We start from the raw sequence: 25,953 nt of genomic DNA, 5'->3' as shown, positions 1-25,953 counted from the left end.
CCAGTGACCCCTGAGGGGTCCCTGTACCCATGGGCCCCCTTCCCGTGGTGGGAGTTTGCCCTGGGCCTGGATTACCTCCACAAGCTCTGCTCCAACAGTGCCCTTTACCACCCCAAACTGGTGCCCCACTGAGCGGTAGGAGTCTGGGGTGGCCAGTTTCCATATCGCAATTGCAACTTGCTTCTTGAGGGGGAGTGCAGGCCACATGGTGGTGTCCTGATGCCTCCATGCATGTGCCAGCCAGTGACACAGATCCTGGAAGGTGTCCCAGCTCATGCGAAAGTTCTGGAGCCAGGTGGCTTCATCCCATTGCCCCAGACCCAGTCGCTCCCAACAGTTCAAACTCCCAACAACTTCAATTTCAACAGTTCGTGCTGCTGGCGTGGCCCCACAGGTGCTGGGGTGCCAGGGGGCGGGTTGCAGGCTGGGTGGGCTCCATGTCCTCAGGGGGGCTATTCTGTCTCCCAAGGAGGAGGGGGGCAGCTGCGGCAACCATGCAGACAATGTGGGCAATAGGGCCCACGATGTCTGCATGCAGTGTGAGGAGCAGGTTGTTGGCAGCCATGGTACTGCTGAGGTGTGGTCTGCATTGCTTCTGGCAGCTCAGCAGACCTTGGCTAGTGCAGGGCGGGGGAACTGGAGGGGGGCCCTTTAAGGTGGCAGCTGGCTGTGGGCACCAGAAGCGCCTGGAGGCCATACAACTCCATCTGTGGCATCTCTGCCTCCCTTCTTCCGAAAGAGTGCTTGTACACATGTGGATGCTCCCTTTCAAAATAATGGGACGGGGTCTTTGAAAGAGGGGGTCAGAACTGCGATCTGCCTTTGCCGTATGGTCATGTTCTTTCAAAAGCCGGTATATTGATTTCTGGCTTTCGATTTTGCCCTTTCGATGATGGGCTCCCGTGCAGACACAGCCATTAAGTTTTCTCTTTCTCTACATATACAATATACCTGCCTACTGTCTCTTCAGTTTCACTTTGGCTGCTGCTCTTACTAGTAAATAAATATTCTTTTACAGAACCAAGGCTATAATGTGCATATAGTGAACAACCGTAGATCTCCCCAGAGCAGTGCATATGAGTGATGTCATTCTGACATGATCTGAGGCACGCAGTGCAGCTGACTATCAACAAAAAAGTGGAACTTGCTATATACAAAGTTCAGTCAAATGTGCCAAGGCACTCACGTGAAAGAGAGTACAGAAATATTTTATGTTTTTCCTGTTGCAGTAATCATAGATGTTATTTGTGTCAGCTGCATAGTTGTATGAAACAGTGATAAGCTTATTGTATATCAGTGGTTAACCCTCCATGCATTTGTCCATTTATCTTATGGAACTAACAACAATAGGCACTGAAAAATCACAAGTCATCTGCCTCCCATTCCCCTCCCCCTTCATGAGATTTTTAAAAAGTAGATCAGATATTTGCCTTCTGCATTCTGAACCTTTAAACTACACAAAGGTCACATTTTCATATATTTGCCTGCAGCCATTTTATATAAAAAATGAACAGTGAGATTCTTGAGGAGACTTTTGAATCCAGCAGCTAGTGCTTTAAGAGAAACACCTAATACTGGAAGACTTGTGATAAAATTACAACAGCTAGCAACATTGCTTTAAACAAATTTGCTAAAAGTGGGAAAAACAGTCAAGAAAGAGAAGTCATTCTCCACATTTTCCTTCTTTCTGGGGAGGTGATGGGTTCTCGTTTTCTTTAATGTATTTACTATCCCATACCGCAGCATTTCTTAAACTATGTTCGATGGACGCTGGCATTCTGTGAACAACTCACAGGTGTGCTGTGAGTGTCTGATACCTTTTTGACATCATACGCTGATGATATGTATCTTCTGTTATTAAAACCAAATAAAATGTTACCTTTTCATTGCTATGATACTGAATTAAATTACTTTTTTTGTTTTTCTTTTGCTGCATATGTTGTTTTTTATTTTTTAATTTTTTTTGGTCTAACAAAAATTTTTGGAAGAAATATTATTGTTTGTATTGGAGAGGTAGCTGTGTTAGTCTGTAGTTGTGAGAACAACAAGAAGTCTTGTGGCACCTTATAGACTAACATATTTTGGAGCATAATGGGCCATTTCCACCCTGCTGAATAGACCTTGTCAGCTCTGGCCCTCCCTTTTACTGGGACGCCGTTCTTTAAATGCCCCTCTGCAACCACCTCCCCCCAGACTCACGCATCTGATGAAGGGGGTCTTTGCCCATGAAAGCTTATGCAGCAAAATATCTGTTAGTCTGTAAGGTGCCACAGGATTTCTTGCTATTTTTGTTTGGTGTTCCATGGCTTCAGAAAGTTTAAGAAACGCTGCTATACACAACCCATAACAAAGTGCATAGGAGCTGCACAATAGTAATTCAAAACTTACAGATTCTGAAAGGCCACCTTGCTCTGGGGCTGGATGATTTCACTGTGTGTATTTCATTATGACATTTAGGGCCAAATTTTTATATGACAAAGGCTCAAGTCTTAAAACTGTTATCAGTAAATGCACATGCCTGTGCATGAATGTGCAAGTCAGTAGTCACACACGTAAATAATCAGGTACATAACCAACTAGACATTTATGTAAAGAATTTCCTGATTTGCATGTGCAATTAAGGGTGGACACTTGCCAGTGAACAAAACTCCCCTTTTTTCCAATTTGCTACCTCCGTGAGGAACACAGTAGGAACCTACAGGCAATGTTTGCAGGCCCTCCACCTCTGGGGAAATAAGTTTGGCAGGAAAGCAGGGACATATTCCTGCAATGACAGAGTCTCCTGCTCTGAAAAGAGGACACTGTGACTGTGTCTATACTAGCTCCCAACTTCGAAGGGAGCACGGTAAGTAGCTTGTCAGGAGATTACTAATGAAGCGCTGCAGTACATATGCAGCACTTCATTAAGCTAATTCTCCCCCATGGCAACTTCAAAGTGGCAAACTTCAAAGTGCCGGCTTGCATGTAGCTGCAGCTTGGAAAATTTTGAGCAGTAAAGGGACTTTGAAGTACCCCAGGCACTTTGAAGTACCCATGGATTAGCTGCTGGTATATGCAAGCCAACACTTCAAAGTTTGCCGCTTCAAAGTTGCAGCTGGGAGAATTAGCTTAATGAAGTGCTGCATATGCACCGCAGCACTTCATTAGTAATCTCCCCACACCCTAATTACCATGGTCCCAAAGCTGGAGGACCTGCAAACATTGCCTGTAGGTGTCCACTGTGTAGACACAGCCACAGTTTCAACAAGGTCTCTGATACTCTATCTAAAGATTTTTGGAAGCCTTACACTGAAAGCAGCCCAGCTGCAAAAATGGGCTGGCGTGTGGCATGGTAAGAGCAGTGCAGCGACACTGGCACAGGACAGCGGGCTGACAACTATGTTGTCATAAGGAGACTGCTGGTGTAGGGTAGCGCCACAGGCAGTGGAGAGCTAGCTGTGTTAAGATGTGGCACTGCTGGTGCACGGCAGTGATGCACACATGGGGCACGAAGTTGGGGGCTAGAGCGTGGTATGGGGAGAGCAATGACATAAGCACTAGGGAGGTGATGTGTCTTGGTGAGGGGAAAGAGGGCAGTGACACAGGCACTGGGCAGCAGGCTGGAGGCTATGACAATGTGACTTTCATAGGGCAATGACACAGGCACTGGGCTGGTGGGTGACAGGGACACGGGTATGGGCCAGGGGCTGGTGTGTGGCATGAGCCGGGCGGAGCAAGGCGGGGACACCCATCATCAGCCCCACGGGCTGGGGCGAGAGCGGGGCACTTACCCAGCCCCAGCACGGGGATGCGTAAGCCATTGGCGAGGGGCAGCGTGCGGGAGGCCGTGCGGACCCACATCCCCATCACACAGGTTCAGCTCCGCCCCCCCTCCTGCCTTGCTGTCGTAAAGCCACGCAAAGCGAGGCGCGCTTTACGACCGGAGGCCGCCGGAGCGTCGGGCGCTGCTGGCTGGGGCAGCTGCCTGCGGAGCCAGACCGGCCCAGCGTGCTGCGGTAATAGCGCAGGCGGCTCCGCGCGCTACTCGTCAGTCTGGCGGCGGCTGTGTGCGCGGGGGGCGGGGCTGGCCTGGCCTGTGTCCGAGGTCCGCAGGGCGGAGGGAGCTCGGAGCGGCCGGTGACCCCCGGGGGTGGGGAGCTTGAGATGCACCCGCGCCGCGCTGGTCCCGAGCGCTGCCGGGGAGGAGTCTCCGTGGCAGGCTGGTCCTCACACCTGTGTCCTTCTCTTGGCAGGTCCTCCCGGGAACCGGCTCCTGACCCGCTTCTGGGGCCAAGATGCTTTATCTGGTGGGGCTGGGGCTGGGAGACGCCCAAGATATTACCGTGAAAGGCCTGGAGGTTGTGAAGCGCTGCCGCAGAGTGTACCTGGAGGCCTACACCTCCATCCTGACTGTAGGGAAGGGAGCGCTGGTGGGTTTACTTGCCACTGAACTGGGAGCCGTTAGTCTGGGTAGTAAGGGGCATGCAGGAATCTGGGGATCAGTAACAATACTAGGGAAAACAATATTGCACCTCATCAGAAGCAGGAACAAGGAGACAGCTTTGTGAGTGTAAATATTCTGACAAAGCAGCAGGTTCTTAATGGAGTAACTTGTCTCTCTGGTTTGTTAATCCGCAGGAAAGTCCAATTTTTCAGCATTTATTTTCTTCCTAATTTGAGACAACGATTAAATATGAATAGGTCTCCTGAAGAGAACATTTGAAATGTATTGTTTAGAAATGCTTAAACATTTCATTGTTTAACTGAATTTTTTAATGTGATTTAATCAGTACCAGAAGAGTATAAATTGTAGTGCACACGAATGTGTCACACAATAACTGGCCTGTGTGGCCCCTGCTGGGTCACGTCAAAATAGTAATTTTCAAAATTTTTTTTTGGCAGTCCAGTGAAAGAAAGCTGCTGATGCTCATGACCAAACATATATTTTTGACTAGAGAGTAGCCTGTGGAGTGGGACTGGGGAGGAGACTCACAGCTGGGGCAGGGGAATGGGATGCCCGGTTGGGGTGTAAGCTTACCTCCAGTGGCTTCTGATCAGCAGTTCAGGGAGCCTTGCTGTAGGCAGATGAGTAGCAAGAGTGCCAAGGCAGGCTTCTTGCCTGTCATGACCGCACAGGTCTGCACTGCACCCCACAAGCAGCGGCAGGTCTGGCTCCTAAGTGGAGGTATGGAAGTTGCCCTTGCCCACATGCAGTGCCCCCCAAGCTCTCATTGGCCAGGAACTGACCAGTGGGAGTGTGGAGCCAGTGCCCAGGGTGGGAATAGCATATGGAACCTGTGGTTCACCCTGCATACAAGGTGGACCTGCTGCTGGCCTTACAGGGTGCAGCCTGGTCTTCAGGGCCAGGCCAGGCAGGAAGACGGCCTTTGCATCCTTGCTGATCACTTGGTCACCCTACAGCAGAAGTCAGCAAACTTTCTGAGGCAGAATGCCAAAATTTGGCCTTTTGACTTCTGTGGTTGGTTTGAGTGCCAATTATGCTCTTTTTAAAGTCACCAATAGTCCTACATACAACAGCTTCATTAATAAATAAATTCAGATGCAGCACTTTACCATTTAGCAATGTCTGGTGGCAAGAGGAAGAGCCCTGGCGTGCAGAAGTAGGGCTGGCATGCGCTGGGGGCAAGCGAGCTGAGGGGAGAAATTGGGCAGCCCTGGGGAAACAGGTCCTCCAGGTGCCTCAGTACCTGAAAGATGGTGGCAGTGGCTGGCAAGGTAAGAAGACAGGACAGAAATGGAAAGCGAGAGGGCTTGGCCCCCATCGCAGACAGTGGGTAGAAGCAGGAGCAGATGGACTAAAAATTTCCTGCCCTGGGGCAGATGGGAAGTTCTTTTCCCTGGGGGGGGGTGGGGGGCGGGGCAGATGGACAGAAAGGCTCAATCTCTTTCTGGGGTGGCGGGGTGCAGATGGATTCAGACCCTATCCCTAGGGATGTAGGGGCAAATAGGAGAGCTGGGAGGTCAGAGGGGCTTAGTCTCTGTTGCTGGGAGAGGTAGGGGCATATGGCAGAACTGCAGGGGGCATGTCAGAGGGACTCAGTCTCTGTCCGTAAGGGAGCGGGGGGCAGATGGCTGAGATCCAGAAGCAGGGGGGGTCAGTCCTCTTCCACAGAGGAGATGAGGACAGGTGGAGAAGGACTCGTGTATGTTGGGGAGCAGCTGTGCACTCCAACATCACCACCTTTGGCTTGAAGGATCCAGCCCCATGCTCCTGGCAGCTCCACTCTGCCCTGCACCCGCATCCTGCCCCACCCCCCAAACTGTCTGCCTTGCAGGCAGGGGCTCGCATGTCCCCACCTTCCAGTGGCAGCTCTGCAGTATGCACCTGTGCGAGTGGCGTGGCGCCAGTGCATCTCTGTGTCCCCAGTACATAGGGGTGGTGGGGGCAGAGCTGAGTTCCTGCTTCTTGTGTCTATCGTAATTGGCTTATATGCTGACCCCTGCCCTACAGCAAGGCAGCTCGGTGCCTGACGTTTCGTGACCCGCTACTGTATTGCAAGCCATGCTTTGAAAACCATTGCTTTAAAAGATCCCTAATGCATGCTAATGCAGTGTTGTTTGAAACAGGACTAAATTAACATGTACTAAAAAAGTGTGTAGTGCCCAAAAGCAGGGTCCACATGTCCATTTAGTACCCAAAATGCTGGTGCGTGCTAAAGTTTTACCTTTCTGGTGCAGACAAATGCACTGTGTGCATAAAACCTTAGTTCTGGTCTGTTGAATGCTAAAGTGTATTTGCTTATGGTACTGTCAGTGCATCATGGGAGATGTAATGTAGAGCACAATCTGCAGGAGCAAATGATGGTGTAAAATACTTGAACTAACGCCACCACCCAGAACCCCAGTTTCGGGATGGGGGCCCACAGTTTCATATCTGACCCCAGATCCCCACAGCCCTTGAGGCCTTGTACATCACAAATATGGGATGACTTTAGCAAGCCATTATGGGTCCAAGGTCCTCCTCTTTAGACAGCTTTCTTATTCCACATGCTGTTGCTCATATATGCTCATGCTCCAAACCTTTAAGCAGCCAGTTTCTAGGGGTCATCTAATTCAAACTTGTTCATCATTTAGGGGTGTAAAAAAAATGTATAAAACCAGTAACTGATAGAATTTTGATCAGATACACCAAGTAGGAATGGAGGGGTTCCCTGTCCCTGCATTCCTAAGATACCAAGAGACACAAGTGTACTATAGAGGGATGTCAGTGCAACATTAAACGATCTCAAATGAACTATTTCAGTTTTTGATTCAGGTTTAATCTACTCCAAAAACAAAATATTTAGTTTAGATTTTCCAAGTGGAAAGCTTTAGCAAAATTGAAATTTTTGTGTGGAAAATCTTGTTTCTGCAGAAATGACATTTTCAATCAAAAGAAACTTCCCAATCAGCTTTAGTTACAAAACATTGAACAAAAGGATAGAGCTGTTTAATCTTCCAGAAGCCTTTTGTGCAGCCCCTAATATTGCTATGAAAATTTAATATTCCCAGGGTGAGAGGTGTTCTTGGAGCTTTGAAACTGGTTAGGGGAGGTTAGGCGTGGGGAATAGGAATAAATGGATAGTTCTTAGTATTAAAGAAATGTGACTCTTGAGACTTTGCTGATAGGGATGTAAGAATTAAACTGGTTAACTGATAAGCTGATTGCTCATTGGTTTGTTTATGGTTGAACTCTGCTTAGGGTCCCACCTGCTGGCTGAGGTCCCACTGGACTTCTCCCTTGTGCTCCCTAGAGTCCATCACAGCTACTGGCGCTTCATCTGGGGTTTCTCCAGGCTGCTGCTTGGCTGCTGGCTAATGTCAGAGCTTGAGGAACAGGACCAGCAGCCAGGACTCAGCACATGCCAGGTTGCTACTGACAGCAGAGCCTGTGGCACAGGGTTGGCAGCTGGGACCCAACATGTGGAGACAGGGAACCCTTCCCTTCCTAGTTGGTGTACCTGATAGAATTTTGATCAGTTACACACTTACTGTTTTTATACATTTTTTTTCACATCCCTAAATGCTGACCAAGTTTGGAGTAGATGACCCCTTGGAAACTGGCTGCTTAAAGGTTTGGAGTATAAGCATTTATGAGCAACAGCATGGGGAATAAGAAAGCTGTCTCGAGAGGAAGACTCTTAACCTACAATGGCTTGCTAAAATCATCCCATATTTGTGACATACAAGGCCTCAAGGGGTTTTGGGATCTGGGATCAGATCTTAAACTGTGGGTCCCCATCGTGAAACTGGGGCACAGGGTGGTGGTGGTAGAGAGAGAGTCCTTCCAACACAAGTTCACTCTGCAGTTTTGGTCCCTGTCTCGCAGGACTGGACCCACCTGCCTGTAGTAGGTGCTGCAGCCTGACTCTTCTTTTAAATACTTTAGAATTGGTCCAAAAATAGCACAGTTTACTGTAGTTCTATCAAAATGTGTAGGATCAGTTATCACTGTGAAAGTGTCTGGTCTGCAAAAATGATTGAAAATGGAAGCTGGGTGTTTGGTTTTAGTCCTGGTTATTATAGACTGTGTTCACTTTTCTGTCTGTTTTCCTGCCTGGAAATTGGGAATATGATTTACTTATCCACATCCAAAGGGAAATCTGAGAGTTTGATAGAAATGTTAAAATAATGCTAAGTATTGTTACAAATTAACTTTTCAGTAAGAGAAGGAGCTGCTCTGTGTCACATACTGTGTGTCTGTACAGTGTGTAACACAGTGAGACCGCAGACTTGATTTTTCAGCAATACCACTAAACAAGAGTTGAATAATATTTGTGTTTACTTCCTCAATCCAGTTATTTTCCTCTTTTTTGATAAAACTCAAATTTTACACAGTGTGATGTATCCATTAACCTTTATCAACCCACTTAAAAATAACGTGTTAAAATGATAAGATATTCACTAGTTTGGTTGGCCTTCAGTTTGTTAAAAGAACCATATGGCTTTTTCAGCCAGCAGCTCCTGGGAGATGGGAATGTGGGAGACCTGAGTTCAAGTCCCTGCTCCGAATCAGGCGGAGCAGGGAAGTGAGAACATCCCACATCCGGTGTCTCTCTCAGTCTAAGTTAGTACCCTTGTAACTGAGCTATTCACTGTTCTGGGAGCAGGGCAGTGGAAGAGAGAGACAAACACACATCCTGAAAATGTCCTTGTCAGGCAGGTGTCAGGTCCCACTGAGGAAGAAAGGAGTGGAAATGCTAAGTGTGAGTTTCCAGATGGGTTTTAGTCATTAGTTAGGGCTCTGAGCTGCTAGTTAGCATTGTGGCACTATAAAGACTTAAATAACAAGAAGTCCTGTGGCACCTTATAGCCTAAGAGATATTTTGGAGCATAAGCTGTCGTGGGCAAAGACCTGCTTTGTCAGATGCATCTGATGAAGTGGGTCTTTGCCCATGAAAGCTCATGCTCCAAAACCCCTGTTAGGCTATAAGGTGCCACAGGACTTCTTGTTGTTTTTTGAAGATACAGACTAACACGGCTACCTATAAAGACTTAAGTGGCTCTGCTCAGGCTCACCAGCTAGGACTTTATGCACCAGCTGAGCAATGATTTTGTGAATCTCAGTGTCACCTAAACACTGGTCCTTGGTGCCTAGGTGCTTTTGTAAGTCTAGTTCTAGGTGACTCACCAAAGGTCAGTCAAGAAGTTTGTGTCACTGGTAAACTGTTCGCTCGCGTCATCCTTGGCAGACTCCAGAAGATTGCTGAGAGGGTGTACCCCGAATCGCAGTGCGGATTCCGCACAGAGAGGTCTACCGTTGATATGGTCTTCTCTCTAAGGCAGCTGCAGGAGAAGTGCAGGGAGCAGAGAAAGCCACTCTCCATAGCCTTCATCGACTTGACCAAGGCTTTTGACTTAGTCAGCAGGGATGGTCTGTTCAAACTGCTCCACAAGATAGGCTGTCCTCCACGGTTACTGAAGATGATCCAGTCGTTCCACGAAAACATGAGAGGAACCATTCAATATGATGGCGCATTATCGGATGCTTTCAGAATCAGGAGCGGCGTCAAACAAGGATGCGTGCTTGCTCCAACATTGTTCGGGATCTTCTTTGCACTCCTCCTGAAGCATGCCTTTGGATCTTCAACAGAGGGCATCTTGCTGCACACAAGATCCGATGGGAAACTGTTTAACCTTGCAAGGCTGAAAGCTAAGTCTAAGGTGTGAGAAGTCCTCATCAGAGACATGCTGTTCGCAGACGATGCTGCTGTAGTGTCTCACACAGAATAGCAGCTTCAAAAACTGCTGGATCGGTTCTCCAAAGCGTGCAAGGACTTTGGGCTTACCATCAGCCAAAAGAAGACAAACATACTCGGTCAGGATGTTGCTAAATCCCCATCAATCAGCATTGACAACTATACGTTACAGGTCGTCCACGAGTTCGTTTACCTAGGGTCCACCATCACTGACACCCTGTCGTTGGACACTGAGCTAAATAGGAGGATCGGAAAAGTGGCCACAGCTCTGTCCAGACTCAGCAAGAGAGTGTGGAATAACAACAAGCTGTACACTCACACCAAAATGCAAGTCTACAGAGGCTGCATCCTCAGCACCCTCCTTTATGGCAGCGAGCCTTGGACCCTGTATGCCCGCCAGGAAAAGAGACTGAACGTCTTCCACTTGCACTGCCTCAGGCGCATCCTTGGAATATCATGGAAGGACAGAGTGACCAACACCGCCGTCCTCGAGCAAGCTGGAATCCCAACCATGCACACCCTGCTCAGGCAGCGTCTACTCCGCTGGCTTGGCCACATCCACAGGATGAATGATGGAAGGATTCCAAAAGACATCCTGTATGGTGAGCTAGCCTCTGGCAAAAGACCTCCCGGACGCCCCCAGTTGCATTACAAAGATGTCTGCAAAAGAGACCTCAGAGGGGTAGACATCAAGCTGGACAACTGGGAAGAACTAGCAGACGACCGCAGCAGATGGAGGCAGGGGTTACACAAGGGCCTTCAGAAGGGCGAGATGAAGATCAGACAGCTAGCAGAGGAGAAGCGAGCGCACAGAAAGCACAATAAGGACTTGCCAGACACCCACTACATCTGCAAGAGATGCAGCAAGGACTGTCACTCTCGTGTGGTTCTTTATAGCTACAACAGACGCTGTAAATGAAGTCCTCAATTGAAACTTTAAAGGGCGCGATCCATAGTCTATGCAGACTGAAGGATGCCTACTACTACTACTACCAAAGGTCAGTCAAGAAGTTTGTGGCAGAGTAGGGTAGTGAAACTAGGTTTGCCAGATCCCCACTTATTGCCCTAACCTTTGGACCATCCTTCCTCATGGAAGTTTTGATGCTCCTTATATTGTGATCACTATTATGCTGGTTCTCTTGTTTATACATCATATTTTTTAGGTGAAATGTAGAGTTTGAATAGATTTTCTGCAGAGTCAGACCTTCCTGATCTTAGTTGGCTAAATAATAGTGATTTCTATAGATCCCAAATGTCTGTTTGGTAAGTCTTTTAACACATAGACATTGCACATCTCTGGCCTGAAAAAGTTTGCAATCTGAAGTAGCAGTGGTACTTGCGTTGTATGATGCAATTTGAGTTACAAGGATGTACAGATATGAAAGATAATCACTAACAGTCTAGCACTGAACCAAGTCTCATGATGTCATATGTGAGGTCCTGATCCTGTAAGTGCTTAAACACACACATAATTTAAAGTGCATGTGACTTCAGTGGGGGTTTCTTGTCTGCTTAATGGTAAGTGGTTGAAGGACCAGTGGCTAAGTGTATTCTCAATGTGCATGGATGAGAATTCAACATGCAGAACCAGAATTGGAGGGTGACTGATGCGCAAAGAAACCAAGCATCTTGGAGTCTCAATTCTCTGGGGATACTAATGGAGAATAGTTCAAAACTGGCGTATTACAACATATTAAAAAGCTATGTCATAGCACAGGTTTAGTGAATGTCTAATTAATATCTGGCTGGATGTGGCAGAAAACAGACTGAGACAAATAGAGCTCATCACCAGAGCCGTGTCTACACTAGCCGACTATTTCGAAGTAGTCAGCCCAACGCTGAAATAGCGTGCGTCGCGTCTGCACACGCTGTGTGCTACTTTGGAGTTAAAATTGACGTTAGGCAGTGAGATAATGAATTGCTATCCCCATCAGAAGATGAGAATAGAGCTCTACTTCAGTGTTCAATGTCTAAGTAGGGTATGTGTAGATGATCCACGTCCCACTACTTTGAAATAGTGGGGTCCTCCATGGCAGCAATCAGCTGAGGGGTTGAGACTTGCTCTCCAGCCCCTGCAGAGCTCTGTGATCACCACGTGCAGCAGCCTTTAAAGCACAACGGAGCTGGATTTCCTGTGGCAGGAAGCTGAGAGTGTGCAGGCAGCAGCACCCACATGTGCTCGCCCTGCATGCCCTTGATAGGCCCCGAGCTGCCCTCCCACCACCTATGGCAGCTAACCAACGCCCCCCCCGAGGGCTCCGCCCCGATTGGACCAAGGGCTCCCAGGTGTCCAGCTGGGGCAGGAAGAAGAGGTGGTAGGGCCCCTCTTGGGTGGATGCTGAGCTCCGCGACCTGCTGGGGCTCTGGGGCGAGGAGGATGTGGTCAAGGTAATAGGGAGCAAGCGGTGGAGCACAGAAGTGTTCACCCAGCTGGCCAAGGGCCTGGCTGTCCGGAGTCACCCTGTCCGCACTCCTGACCACATCAGGAGTAAAATCAAGGAGCTGCGGCAGAGTTATGCCCAGGCCCGGGACGCGGACTTCCGGTCTGGGGTCGCCCCAACCGCTTGCCCCCATTACAGGGAGCTCAGGGAAGTCCTGGGCCCTGATACGCCTTCTCCTGCCCCCAGCGCTCCTTGACGCTGCAGCCAAGGAGCAGGGTCCAGGTCTGGGAGGCCCTGCGGGCATATTGTGACTGGGGCAGAGTAAGCAACGCCCTGTCCATCCCTGGCAGACCTCCGGCATACGGCCCCCACCACCGGCATGCTGCCCCCATAAAGAGCACACAAGACACTGGGGTGTTTGAAAAATAAAACCGTGATTATTGTATATACTAACCAAAAATGTGCCAACCAATTCGTAAACTGAACAAATGTCTTTGGGGAAATTGTACATGTGGGCGTATGTTACTTGAAAGGGGAGAGACATAACTATTTACAACAGAGGCGGGGGGGGCCATATACAGAGTGGGGCCTGAGTGGCTCAGTCATTGACCCCTCACTGCCCCACATCCGGAAGGGAGGGGTGCGACCCCCGACGGGTCCAGGTCGCTGTTGAGGCCGGGTGGGGGCTGGGAGGACCGGCAGATGAGGCCGGGTGGGCTCTGGAGCCCCTCCAAGAATGTGTGCCGGCGCATCCTGAAATTCCGGAGCTAGTGATCATTGTCCCAGTCCCCCATGACCAGGCACTCCCAGCACTCTGAGGTGGCGGGGTAGCTCCAGACCCAGTGCAGCACCCGGCACGGGGGAACCAGGAGAGCCCTATGGTCTGGGGTAGCCCCTTCATCCCCTGACGAGAGCTCCCCTTCCAGGCTTCTGACTGCTGCTGCTACTGCTGGGGGTCCATAAGCGTATGCATGGGGTCTACGAAGCTGGTGTCATCTCCGCAGGCCTCGTGCAGGTCAAGTGTTCTTGGGAGTAGCCCTTCAAAGGAGCGGCTTGCTGTTGCCCCGGAAGGGCTAGTCTGCCCTGTGAGCCCATCCACAGGCTTTCCTGGCCCCTTATTTTGGAAGGAGCTGTTTTTGTGTGTAGATGCTCTTCTGGGGGGCCCTTTTGATGTTGCGCATCACTATGTCAACATTGAACATCGGTGGCACCAGCCCTGGGGGATGTGTAGATGCCGTGCATTGAGGTAGCTTATTTTGATATCTCTAAATTGAAATACACTATGCCAATGTAGCATTCTAGTGTAGACGTGGCTCAGCTGTCTCATGTTGATATTTTCCTTTAATTTCCAGGAGGAATTCTATGGGAGAGAATTGATTCTGGCTGACAGAGAAACAGTGGAGCAAGAAGCAGATAATATTTTAAAAGATGCTGATGTCTGTGATGTTGCTTTCCTTGTCGTTGGTGATCCATTTGGGTAAGAAAAAGGCAACGTTTTAATTATTCTGTCTTTGTCATCTGACTACTTCTAGCCCTTACCAAAGGGGAGCTCTCTGATGCTACTATATTTTCTTGCTAGGGGAAAGAAACATTCAGTTCTCATAAACAGTAGGAGTCTCCCTTGTCCTCCATTTATTTTCTTACGTAACTAGCTACATTTGAATTTGATATAAGTAAATAAATGGCTCAAATTTTATTATCAGTCTTTCTTTGCAGTGCTTGCATCAAGACAGTTTGCAAAGCAGCCTTGTCAGATAGGAACACAGACCCACAGATACACAAGTCCTTCCTTCAGCAGTCAAGCAACAACTGTAAAATAAATTGCCATTATCCAAGGTGCCCTTTATTAAAAAAAAAAAATAAAGCCAGTTGTTTTAGACTTTATCACTTTAGCAGAAGTTCTAGGGAATTACAAAGTATGGCGTACTTCTTGATGATGTATTAATCATGGTTTGTATTTTCTGTTTTGTTTTAATTGAATGCTTGGTGTCAGTTGCAAGTGCTTATGCTATTGACTATGCCAGTCTTTAAGAATGGCTGGGTCATGATATCAGTTTATTAAGCTTCCTGTTCCTGTTTCTTATTCCTCCTGGACGTTATAACCTTTATGTACCACCGGACAGCTGTCCTTCTGCTTATCCAATCAAGCATCATGAATCTGTAATGTCAAGCCGTATAGCTCTTTGTCTCCAGCTGGTGATCCAAGATTTGTATCATAGCTTAAAGAGCCACAAGGAAAATTTAACCCCTGAACATAGTTTCTTGAGTGTGGGGGTGGCTAGGTGGAATGTTGGGAAGGAGAGGAGTAAATCATGGACATACAAACCCTGGGAAACATTGACACTTTTTAAAAAATTAAACTATGTAACTACAGGTGATGCTGTAGAAATTATATTAGAAATCTTAGTGTAATTATAATTGCAGTTTGCATTCTGATTTAAAATCAAGGTTTAAGTTAAAGCAAAAGTATATGTACCCTCTTGCTGTGTTTGAGAGTAAGTTTTTAATATAACAACTATCCATCAAAATGTAATTAGAGTTTGCAGGAGTCACTTGGCTTGCGTCTGTAAATGAGTATACCAGTATTTTAAATGTTTAGAATACTGGTTTTGTCTTGGAAAGAGTATAAAGAATTTTCTAACATTTTTATCTGTGCTGGTTAAATGTGCAGGCTTTTAGGCCCCGATTTTGAAGTTGGATCTATGTGGGCAGACTCTCTAGTGCCTAGCTGGCGTCCCATTGACTTCTGTGGGTCTCCATATGGGGAGATGTGAGGCTTCCCCTGTAAAGATCGTCATGCAGGACCCAGACCCTAAAATCTAATTCCAGGAATCTTTGAAGTTAATTGGTGATATTGATGGTCTAGAGCATTGGACAGTATGTAATATAGCCACAATTTTCAAGGCTGCATAGCTGACAGTAGCCCGTCCCACTAAAAAGTGTCTTGCTGTTCAGAGAGAGCGCCCAGAATTACTGTTATCACTATGAGCTTCCAGCACACAGAACTTTTGAGAACAGGCCACTTAAATTTTTTGTTATGGATTTAACAGTTGGGTTTGGATACTCAAATTCAGAATTTGTTTGTGTTCCTTGCAGAAACTTTTCCCTCTAGGTTGGTCATCTGAACTGGGGCCAGATTATATTTGGGGTGGGGGGAGGAATGTTGCACACAAGTGAAATTAAGGCTCTCATGTTAACTGTCAGACTACTAACATGTCAATTTTTTGTGCTTAATCTGAGGACAATATGGATTAATTGTTAACAGTAAAGATAAAAGAGAAAAGGGCAGCTTTTAAAAAGTGGAAGTCAAATCCTAGTGAGGAAAATAGAAAGGAACATAAACACTCCCAAATTAAGTGTCATAATGTAGTAAGAAAAGCCAAAAAAGATTTTGAGGAACAGCTAGCCAAAAATTCAAAAAACGATAGTAAAATGTTTTTTAAATACATTAGAAGCAGGAAGCCCGCTAAAAAAGCAGTGGGGCCCTTGGATGATAAAGATATAAAAGGAGCGATCAAGGAAGACAGTGCCATTGCGGAGCGATTAAATGATTTCTTTGCTTCAGTCTTCACGGCTGAGGATGTTACAGAGGTTCCTAAATCTGAGCCAGCCTTTTTAGGTGACAAATCTGAGGAACTCACTCAGATTGAAGTGACATTAGAGGAGGAGGTTTTGGAATTAATTGATAAGCTGAATAGTAACAAGTCTCCAGGACCAGACGGCATTCACCCAAGGGTTCTGAAAGAACTCAAATGTGAAATTGCGGAGTTATTAACAGTGGTTTGTAACCTATCCTTTAAATCCACTTTGGTACCAAATGACTGGAAGACGGCCAATATAACGCCAATATTTAAAAAAGGCTCTAGAGGAGATCCTGGCAATTATAGACCGATAAGTTTAACATCAGTACCAGGCAAATTAGTAGAAACACTAGTAAAGAGTAAAATTGCAAGGCACGTAGAAGAGCACGAATTGTTGGGCAAAAGTCAGCATGGTTTCTGCAGAGGGAAGTCGTGTCTAACTAATCTATTAGAATTCTTTGAAGGGGTTAATAAACATGCGGACAAGGGGCACCCAGTGGACATAATATACCTAGATTTCCAGAAAGCCTTTGACACGGTCCCACACCAAAGGCTTTTATGTAAATTAGGTGGTCATGGGATAGGAGGAAAGGTCCTTTCATGGATCGGGAATTGGTTAAAAGACAGAAAACAAAGGGTGGGAATAAATGGTAAATTTTCACAATGGAGGAGGGTAACTAGTGGTGTTCCCCAGGGGTCAGTCCTGGGACTGATCCTGTTCAACTTGTTCATCAATGATCTAGAAAATGAGGTAAGCAGTGAGGTGGCAAAGTTTGCAGATGACACCAAGTTGTTCAGGACAGTCAAAAGCAAAAGGGATTGTGAAGAACTACAAAAAGATCTCAGCAAACTGAGTGATTGGGCAGCAAAATGGCAAATGAAATTTAATGTGGGTAAGTGTAAGGTAATGCATGTTGGAAAAAATAACCCAAATTACACGTACTACATGATGGGGTCAAATTTAGCTACGACAGATCAGGAAAGGGATCTTGGAGTTATAGTGGATAGTTCTCTGAAGATATCCACGCAGTGTGCAGCGGCAGTTAGTAAGGCAAATAGGATGTTAGGAATTATTAAAAAAGGGATCGATAATAAGACAAAAGATATCATACTTCCCCTATATAAAACTATGGTACGCCCACATCTTGAGTACTGCGTGCAGATGTGGTCTCCTCACCTCAAAAAAGATATATTGGCATTAGAAAAGGTTCAGAAAAGGGCGACTAAGATGATTAGGGGCTTGGAAAGGGTCCCATATGGGGAGAGGCTAGAGAGACTGGGACTTTTCAGTTTGGAAAAAAGGCGATTGAGGGGCGATATGATAGAGGTATATAAAATCATGAATGGTGTGGAGAAAGTGAATATAGAAAAATTATTTACCTTTTCCCATAATACAAGAACTAGGGGGCACCAAATGAAATTGATGGGTAGTAGGTTCAAAACTAATAAAAGGAAATTTTTCTTCACACAGCGCACAGTCAACCTGTGGAACTCCTTGCCCGAGGAGGCTGTGAAGGCCAGGACTCTATTAGGGTTTAAAAAAGAGCTTGATAAATTTTTGCAGGTTAGGTCCATAAATGGCTATTAGCCAGGGATAAAGTATGGTGCCCTAGCCTTCATAACAAGGGCAGGAGATGGATGGCAGGAGATAAATCACTTGATCATTGTCTTCTGTTCTCCTTCTCTGGGGCACCTGGCATTGGCCACCGTCGGCAGATGGGATGCTGGGCTGGATGGACCTTTGGTCTGACCCAGTATGGCCATTCTTATGTTCTTATGATAAAATTCATGACGCTTGTGGTAGGTAATAACCATTTATAAGCAGGTTGAAACAGTCCATGGGCTGTATTTTAGTCAGTCAGTGTTTGCGCTCAGGAAAATTGAAGGCAACTTACTGGAGAAGTCTGTGTTACTTTGTAGCTTCATAAATAACCAGCAGTCCTGTGACACCAGCAAGATTAATAAATTTATTAAATCCTGAGCTTTTGTGGGTAAAACTCACTTCTTCAGGTGGAATTGAAATGGAAAAACATAATCCAGGGTTTTATATAACAAGGGGGAAGAAGTTACCTGTGATTAGTAGTGACAGTTGAAGAAGCAAATTAAATTGGAATGTCCAGTTTCTGTGAATATCAAAGGTGGGGAAATTGCCCTTGTAATGCATAAGCCAGTAACCTCCCTGAACATTCAATAATGGATTTAAAAATAGCCATTCTTCTACAAAAGAATCACAGGAGGAGACATCTGAATTGGAATTCATTTATAAGTATAACACCTTTACCCTTGGCCTGAATAGAGCACTTCGCTGGTTTGTGTTACAAGGGCAATTTCCCTATCTTTGATATTCACAAGAATGAGACACATCCAAATTAATTTGCTTTTTTAGTCTCTAAGGTTCTGCTTTTTATTACTGAGGAGCGTGCTCTGAAATTCAGTGTATAGGTTGGACCTCCCAGATCCGGCACTCTTGGGACTTGACCAGTCCCAAACAAGGGGATTTACCATACCGTGGAAGGTCCCATGCCACCAGACACCCTTCCTGTATCTCCCACCTTGATGCTGACCAGTGCTGCCCCCTTTTGCCATCCCCAGGCCAAGTTTCTGTGGTTCCCACTGGACCAGAGAATCCTGTGTTTTAGAGGTACAATCTGCGCCCCATTTCAGAGGTCTTTTTCTTCCTAATTGCTCTAAGCATGCTGGCTTCCCAGGGGGTCTCTGAGGTCACTGACTGTCTCCTCCTAAAAACAAAGGAGAGGATTGTCCTATCCTGTAAACCCCTGTGCAAGGGTAACAGAAGATCCAGGAAGCACCAGAAGTTGACTTGAAAGTTTTTAGGTCATCTGTCCTCAGAAATAGAGGTCTTACCTTCGCACACTCACTAAACATGTGCCATCCTGCTAATACAAAGACATCCACATAAGGAGTAGCTACACTCGAATAGTTCAATTCTTATTTCCCACTGTTGTGGCTGCAATTTTTGTAGTATATATTAATGTAAACCAGGCACTTCTAGCACTCTGTCAGACAATGTAGTGACTGAAATAAGAGCCCACCTGCATCCACTTTATGCAAGTGCTTCTATCGTTTCTATTGTCTGCAAAGCTGCTACTGATGCTGAAGATGTTGAAGAAAGTGATAGACAAGGACCCTCTGTGTGTGACTCCTTCAGCCCCCTTCTGCAATTGGCGGAGTCCCCATATGTGAGCACACTGTAGCTGTGCTGCAGCCTTTGCAGAGAGGCTCAAAGGGAGCAGATGCTGACTGAATCAGATTTCAGAGAATAAAGCCTGCTGTTCCTCTGTTCGCTATTAGCAGACCCACAAAGCCTCCAGAGGCCTTATGCCAGGGATCTGGAGAAAAGGGGACAAGGCTGAAGAGCCAGCCCTCCTTGCTCTCCCACAGCAGATGAGATTGGATCGCCTTTTCTCATGGAAGTGGGATGGACATAGGAGAGAATTTTGCAGTTAATAAGGGAGTTATTTTACGCCTAGATTACCTCCAAGGTCTCTTTCTAGCACTACCCCTGAGTTCCTATAATTCAGATTCTTTTACTTAGTCTGCTGGAGATGAATGAGTCTTTACCATATTTTTAAAAACAGACCCTTCTTCCCTCCCACCATCAGCAGCTGCTGCTGCATTTCTGTGCTAATATCTATAGCACCTGAGCTGGCCAAGTAGTAGCATTAATAGAAATGCATTATAGGTTGGGAAGTGGTCAGAACAGGGATTGAGGGAAGTCTGAGAGTGTTAGGCTTGAACTACAGAGCGTGCAAGGGCTGAAACAGCCCTTCTGTTTAATTACCCAGCTCAGCCAGATGCTAATTCTTTCCATTTCCCTCTATGGAGTCAGCAGCATTAGCTGAAGAACCTTAGGAGAAAAGAAGAGAGGCTAAAACCATTATTCAGATTTGATAGCTTTCTTAGTTAAATGCATTACCACATTTCACATGTAGGCTACGTCTACACTAGCCAAAAACTTCGAAATGGCCATGCAAATGGCCATTTTGAGGTTTACTAATGAAGCGCTGAAATACATACTCAGCGCCTCATTAGCATGCAGGCGGCTGCGGCACTTCGAAATTGATGCAGCTCGTCCAGACGGGGCTCCTTTTCAGAAGGACCCCGGCTATTTTGAAGTCCCCTTATTCCTATCTGCTCATAGGAATAAGGGGACTTCAAAGTAATCGGGGCCCTTTTGAAAAAGAGCCCTGTCTGGACAAGCCACGTGGCGGTGAGCTGCGTCGATTTCGAAGTGCCGCAGCCGCCCGCATGCTAATGAGGCGCTGAATATGTATTTCAGCGCTTCATTAGTAAACTTCAAAATGGCCATTTCGAAGTTTTTGGTTAGTGTAGACAGGGCCGTAGTGTGATGAGTATATATTTCTTAAACATCTTAATAAGCGCATGACTAACAGGGATCTGTTTCACTTCTGATGTGGATAGTAGTTGCAGTCTCCATCTGGGCAAAGGTCCCATTAACCTGACTGAGAATTTTGTCCAAGTGTGAAGATGCAGGGTGCATATTGACCTACGGGCATATTGAACCAAATTCAATTTGTAATATGTTTCTTTGTGGATTACAGCTGTTTAGTTCTAGAGTAAATTTGAATGTTATTTTTATATCCCTGTCAGTGCTCTGAGTCTTATGGATTTCGATACTATGTAAATAAGAGAATAGTTTTAGAAGCCAACCGTGGCTTTTTCAGGTTAATATATATTGACTGTATATGTGTGTAAATCTTTAAAACGTTGAGGAGTCCCATGGCCCCTTAGGCTACGGCCATGCAGCCAAGTTATTTTGAGGTAACGGCTGTTGTTTTGAAATAACTCTGGTGTTGTCTACACTACACACGCTACTTCAAAGTAAGTGCTTTCCCCCTTTTTCCAAAAGAACGCTTATTCCTTTTAGGAGTAAGGATTCTTTTGAAAAGGGGGTTTATTTTCAAAAGAGCCATGTTTACACTGCTTTCTTTTGGAACAATCTCTGTTGAAAATATATTATGCAAATTAAGTACAAGATATGTAAATCAGCACTTCATTTGCATTTTTATTTCCTTTATTTGCATTCCCCTTTTGAAAGAGGAATGCAAGTGTAAACGTAGCCCCTGCCTTTAACAGCACCTATTTCAAAACAGTTATTTCAAAATAGCGCTTGTGTGCATGCTGTATTTCAAAATAGCAAAGTGCTATTTCAAAATACATAGTTGTGTGTAATAGCCCCATTTCAAAATAGCTATTTTGGAATAGTTTATAGCAAAATAGGGCTGCTGTGTCAACATAGCTGTAGAAATCCACTTTGGAAAAGCTTATTCCCAAATAAATCTGTTAATCTATCAGGTTGTTGTTTTTGCAGATACAAACTAACACAGCTCTGTGACTTGTCATCTTTAACACATCTTCTGTGTACTGCTGTATTTCTAAGATGTTTTCACAGACTCTAAGTGCTAATGTGGGATGGACTGGTTTCACAGTAGTTATCAGAATATTCGAGTTATGCCCAAGTTGTTCTCTGTGTTGCTGTTCAACAGATGTCCCCCAGACACAGCAAAAGACGAAGAACAAATAGAACTTTCTTTTTTTAAGTTACTTTGCAAAGTAATAAACATGCTACTGTTACAGTTTTAACTTTGAGAAAGCAGCTGGAAGTTGCAGGATTGGTGTGGGACCCTGTGCTTTGAGCCCTTTTTTGCTTGCTACTGATTGTTACAGTAAAGTCAGTCTTATTGCTGTCCTCTGGGCACACTGCATAGCTTTACTCATGAGGCATTTTAATTTTAGTTTCAAAACTAGCTATGTTGATGGTTAAGCTCAGTCACTGTTTTTTGTCACTCTAACACATTCCTTCTTTGGCACAGGGCCACAACACACAGTGATCTCGTTCTGCGTGCAGTAAAGCTTGGGATTCCATACAGGGTTATTCATAATGCTTCCATAATGAGTGCAGTGGGCTGCTGTGGTTTACAGGTAACTGTTCTGCAATTGGTAATAGATTCAGCTCTGAAATTGTGGAAGGGCTGCATGATGCAATCTTAACTATTAAGGAAGACAGCTGTAGAAATTCTGGCTAGTTCTCAGATTGCCTGAGCTTCTCCTTTTCGGAGGGTTCCATGCATTTCTGTAACTTAACATGTGGAAGACAAAGTGCCTGTTCATATTGATGTACATAGGAACAAATGGGAGACAAATCTGGTTTCCCTCCCCCATGAACAAAACTCAGTGGCATTTTCTAGGTACACTTGAATTGCTTTAATCTGAATACCCTGGGAAACAGGGTATGCCAGATGAAAGATTTTGCCAGGCCAGGGAGGGCACTTGGGGATCTGGGGATGAGGGGATTGGGGTTCTAACCTGGCGCCCCACTCTTGAGAGCACAAATGGTGTCATACTTCCTGCTGCTGTCAGACACTGCTCCATGCCACTGTGGGAGCACTGGGGAAAAGCCTCAGAGGAAGCACATCACTACCTTTCTGTTCCCTGCCCAGCTGTGGGGAAGGGGGAGTGGCAGCGTGCAGAGGCTCTTCCTCCTCTGTACCATGGGAGGTCCTGGGCTGGGGACACCTGGAGGATGGAGGTTCAAGTGTGTGTCATATGTAAAGCATTGTGTTTGTCTGATGATTGTTTTGCCCTGTCGGCTTACTGCTCCTACTGGGAGTCACCTGGTAAAGTGAAGTTATCTCCTAGAGAAATAGTTACAGACATGATTTGTGTGTAGTCCCAAACCCAGATTAAAAGTGATGTCAAAAATCTGGCATCAGACACATTTTTTCTCATCTGTTAATCACCTTGCATGCCTGTCAACTGCTGAGGCAGGTTTGGGGCTTTTTGTTCTATCAAAGAGTGCAAGCTTGAAAGCCATTTACCTTTAATAACTTTCTTTAGAAATGAGCCTGTTGCTTGTCCCATAGATGGGTTATTTTGGGCCAAAGAGGCTCAGAAAAGTGAAGGCCTATTTTCTTACATTTGTCATGTTCTGTTCTGCAGAATCTTATGTTTGTCTCCTCACTCCTTCCCCTATCCCACTCGCCTGGATCAAAAACTCAACAGCTCAAAGCTGCATAGTTTCAAGGGAGAAAGACAATAGTTCTAGTTCCTATGGAAGCTAGAATATTTCCATTTTATGTATAACTGAAAAATGGATCCTTGTTGGTGGGGAAAACTCACACAAACTCCTTGACTCCATCACAAGATAAATTGTTATCCACTATAAACAGTTTTGGAGCCATTTGTTTCTGTGCGTCTCTTAAAATTAAGGCAGTCATGATGATCTAATTGGTGCACAGCAAACAACTAGGTTTGCTGGGCACCTTTCAGAGGTGTTCAGAAAACTCTCTGCCTTTTGTACAGGAAAAATGCTAAACTAACATATTTGTCGCTAGAAAGTATATTAGCAAGCTGCAACTTTCTCTTGTTACTCTTTTTAATGATGAGCATTGGCAGGTTCAGCTCTATCCCAACTGTGCCCCCAAGGAACTTGGCATTGCAGGCCTCAGTCCTGCAACTGGATTTACATGTAGGCCACTGGGAAGAGTCACTAAGGCTCTGTGAGTGCAGAGTATAGTAAGAGGATCAGGACTTAAATGGGTGATTTAAGGGCATGTTAAGGGCACTTCCATCTAGAGATGGACACAGTCTCTTCTAGCTAAAAGAAGGGCCTGTTTTAACACAAATAATGATGCCTCTAGACTTAGACCAGAAAAAAACTCAAGAGCCGTATTATAGAGGTTGCCTGCAACAGCATAGCTGTTCGAGTGATATGTAGGCTTTACTTTGAGCAGGCTTTCGTGACACAGGGTATGTTTATGCTGGGCCTGTAGGTGTTGTTTCCCAGTCAGGTAGAGCTTTGACTGTCAATATGCTAAAAATAGCAGTGTATCTGTGGCTGCACAGGCAGCGCAACAGTCCAGCTAACCCAAATGCAAGCTCATCAGGAATCCTGGGTATGTGCTCAAGGTGGCTAACCCAACTGTCTACCCCCACAGCTGTGGCTACACTGCTCTTTTTAGTGTACAGTAGACCCTCGATATACCCAGCTTCAAGTTGTACATAACTTGCTTTAACGTGAGTTACGCATAACTTGAAGCTGCACTGCAGCTGTCAGCCCCAGGCAAGCTAAGAGCCCCTTCTCCCTGCCTTCCCCGAGCTGCACTGCTGTCAGCCTGACAGAGGCGCAGGTAGGGGAAGGCAGGGAGAAGCAGCCAGAAAACTGACCAGTCCTGGTGAGCTGTTCAGTTTTCCGGGTCCTGCCATTGTCTGGGAGCTGAGAACCAAGCAGCAGCTTGGCTTCCGGCTCCCCTCCACTTGTGGAGCTGGGAAATTGACCAGGACAACTGTCCTGGTCAGTTTCCTCGCTCCAAGGAGTGGAGGGGAGTTGGGAGCCAGGCTGCCCCTGGTTGGGGCTTCCCTCCACTATCTGGAGCCAGGAAACTGACCAAGGCTGCTGCCCTGGGAAACTGATCAGTTCGTGGCTGGTCAGTTTCCTGCATCCTGAAAGCTGAGGGGAGTTGGGAACCAGGCTGTTCCTTGGTTCCCAACTCCTGAAAGCCCAGGGGACCTGGGAACCAGGCTGCAGCCTGCTTCCTGTGCCCATCCCACCCCTGACTTGCATGAAAATTTGAGTTACGTGGGGGTTGCAGGAGCTCATTTCCCACCCCCCACACCCCCGGACTCAAGGGTTTATTGTATTCTCAATCAAAGCTTGTGTGGGCATGTCTGTCTGACTTGGAAACTATACCTCTAGCTCCACTGCAGACTTTCCCATAGCAGTAGAAGTGTCTGGGCCCAATCTGCTCTAGCAGTTAACCATGAGTTCAGCTGTGCCATTCTTGCCTGCCTATAGGGAATACAACCTGTGACCTTAGCAATGTTATAATTCTCTCCACGAGCAGTGCTCGCAACACGTGCCTGTTGCTGAAAGGAGAGGTAAGATTATATTTTAGGAAGGAAGTAGACTTGCGGTGTTAAAGTCTGCATATGCGGTATACAGGTGGCAGTTGTCACATGGGTGCTCTTAATGGGTAGATTAGCACCATGGTTCGCTCCCTCCACTATCTGCTTCATGGTGGTGCACAGATTGCATCTACCAGAAAGAGCTGGTAATGGGTTCCTGCTGTTCGTTACCATGGGATGGTGTTGCTTTCTGTGGCATTTGGAGAGTGAGCCCTGCAGTTTCTCCCCTATCCAACCCTTGACTGAGCAGATGTCTGTATTAAAAGTCTGTGGCATTTCTGAAAGTTTGCCTCACCTTGTAGACTAGGGAGGGGCTCTAATGCCACTAGTGAGAGGCAGTCTGTACTTGGCCCTTAAAAAGAATCCATGCTGTAGACTGGGCTGGGCTAAAAGTAATCCATGGACTAGAGACGGTCCCCCAAGGTTTAGTGCATGGCAGGCCACTGGCACTTTCTTTACCTGCCTGTCTGCAGGTATGGATGCTTGCAGCTCCTGGTAGTACCTGCAAACAGGCAGGTAAATAAAGCACCATCAGTCTGCTGAAATTATGGATCTTCAACACAAATGTGAAGAGCGTGCTCTTCCATGGATGTGAGACCTGGCGTACTAAAAAGTTTTCAAATCACAAGCTCCATACATACAAATCGCAATTCATAAACAAATGCCTGAGGTACACCGTCCATATAAAAAGAAGACTTTGCCACAAATGAGGAGCTTTGGAACAGAGCAGAACAAGAACCACTTAACGTTCAAATCAAGAGAAGAAAGTGGAGATGATTCGGCCACTCTCAGAAAACCATCATGCAGCACAGTCCGTCAAGCTCTCAAACGGAACCCACAGGAAAACACAAAAGAGGAGGACCTCAG

At 46.2% G+C, this 25,953-nt stretch overlaps 2 protein-coding genes across 8 annotated transcripts in view; one reads left to right on the top strand and one right to left on the bottom strand.

Moving 5' to 3' along the window:
* LOC142017605 (putative oxidoreductase ZK1290.5) overlaps positions 1–3,864 on the bottom strand; it is a 118,841-nt gene extending 114,977 nt beyond the window's left edge. Inside the window, exon 1 of one of the 2 annotated variants that reach the window (XM_075002653.1) lies at positions 3,771–3,864. In XM_075002653.1, coding sequence (XP_074858754.1) covers positions 3,771–3,846 — 76 coding nt within the window. In that variant the 5' untranslated portion in view covers positions 3,847–3,864. The remainder of the gene's footprint in view (positions 1–3,770) is intronic. The other variant, XM_075002655.1, reaches the window with a different exon arrangement.
* A 49-nt stretch (positions 3,865–3,913) lies between these two features.
* DPH5 (diphthamide biosynthesis 5) overlaps positions 3,914–25,953 on the top strand; it is a 43,528-nt gene continuing 21,488 nt past the window's right edge. For 4 of the 6 annotated variants that reach the window (XM_075003127.1, XM_075003126.1, XM_075003125.1 and 1 more), the window contains exons 1-4: positions 3,914–3,995; positions 4,233–4,409; positions 13,912–14,036; positions 21,996–22,104. In XM_075003127.1, the coding sequence (XP_074859228.1) occupies positions 4,275–4,409; positions 13,912–14,036; positions 21,996–22,104 (369 nt within the window). In that variant the 5' untranslated portion in view covers positions 3,914–3,995; positions 4,233–4,274. Of the gene's footprint in view, positions 3,996–4,232; positions 4,410–10,974; positions 11,177–13,911; positions 14,037–21,995; positions 22,105–25,953 lie in introns of those variants that run through there. The other 2 variants (XM_075003129.1, XM_075003128.1) reach the window with 2 other exon arrangements.

This window comes from Carettochelys insculpta, chromosome 9, assembly GCF_033958435.1.
Source record: "Carettochelys insculpta isolate YL-2023 chromosome 9, ASM3395843v1, whole genome shotgun sequence".
NCBI lineage: Eukaryota > Metazoa > Chordata > Testudines > Carettochelyidae > Carettochelys > Carettochelys insculpta.
The sequence above is the reverse complement of the archived record's forward strand: the minus strand, read 5'-3'. Positions and strand labels throughout refer to the sequence as shown.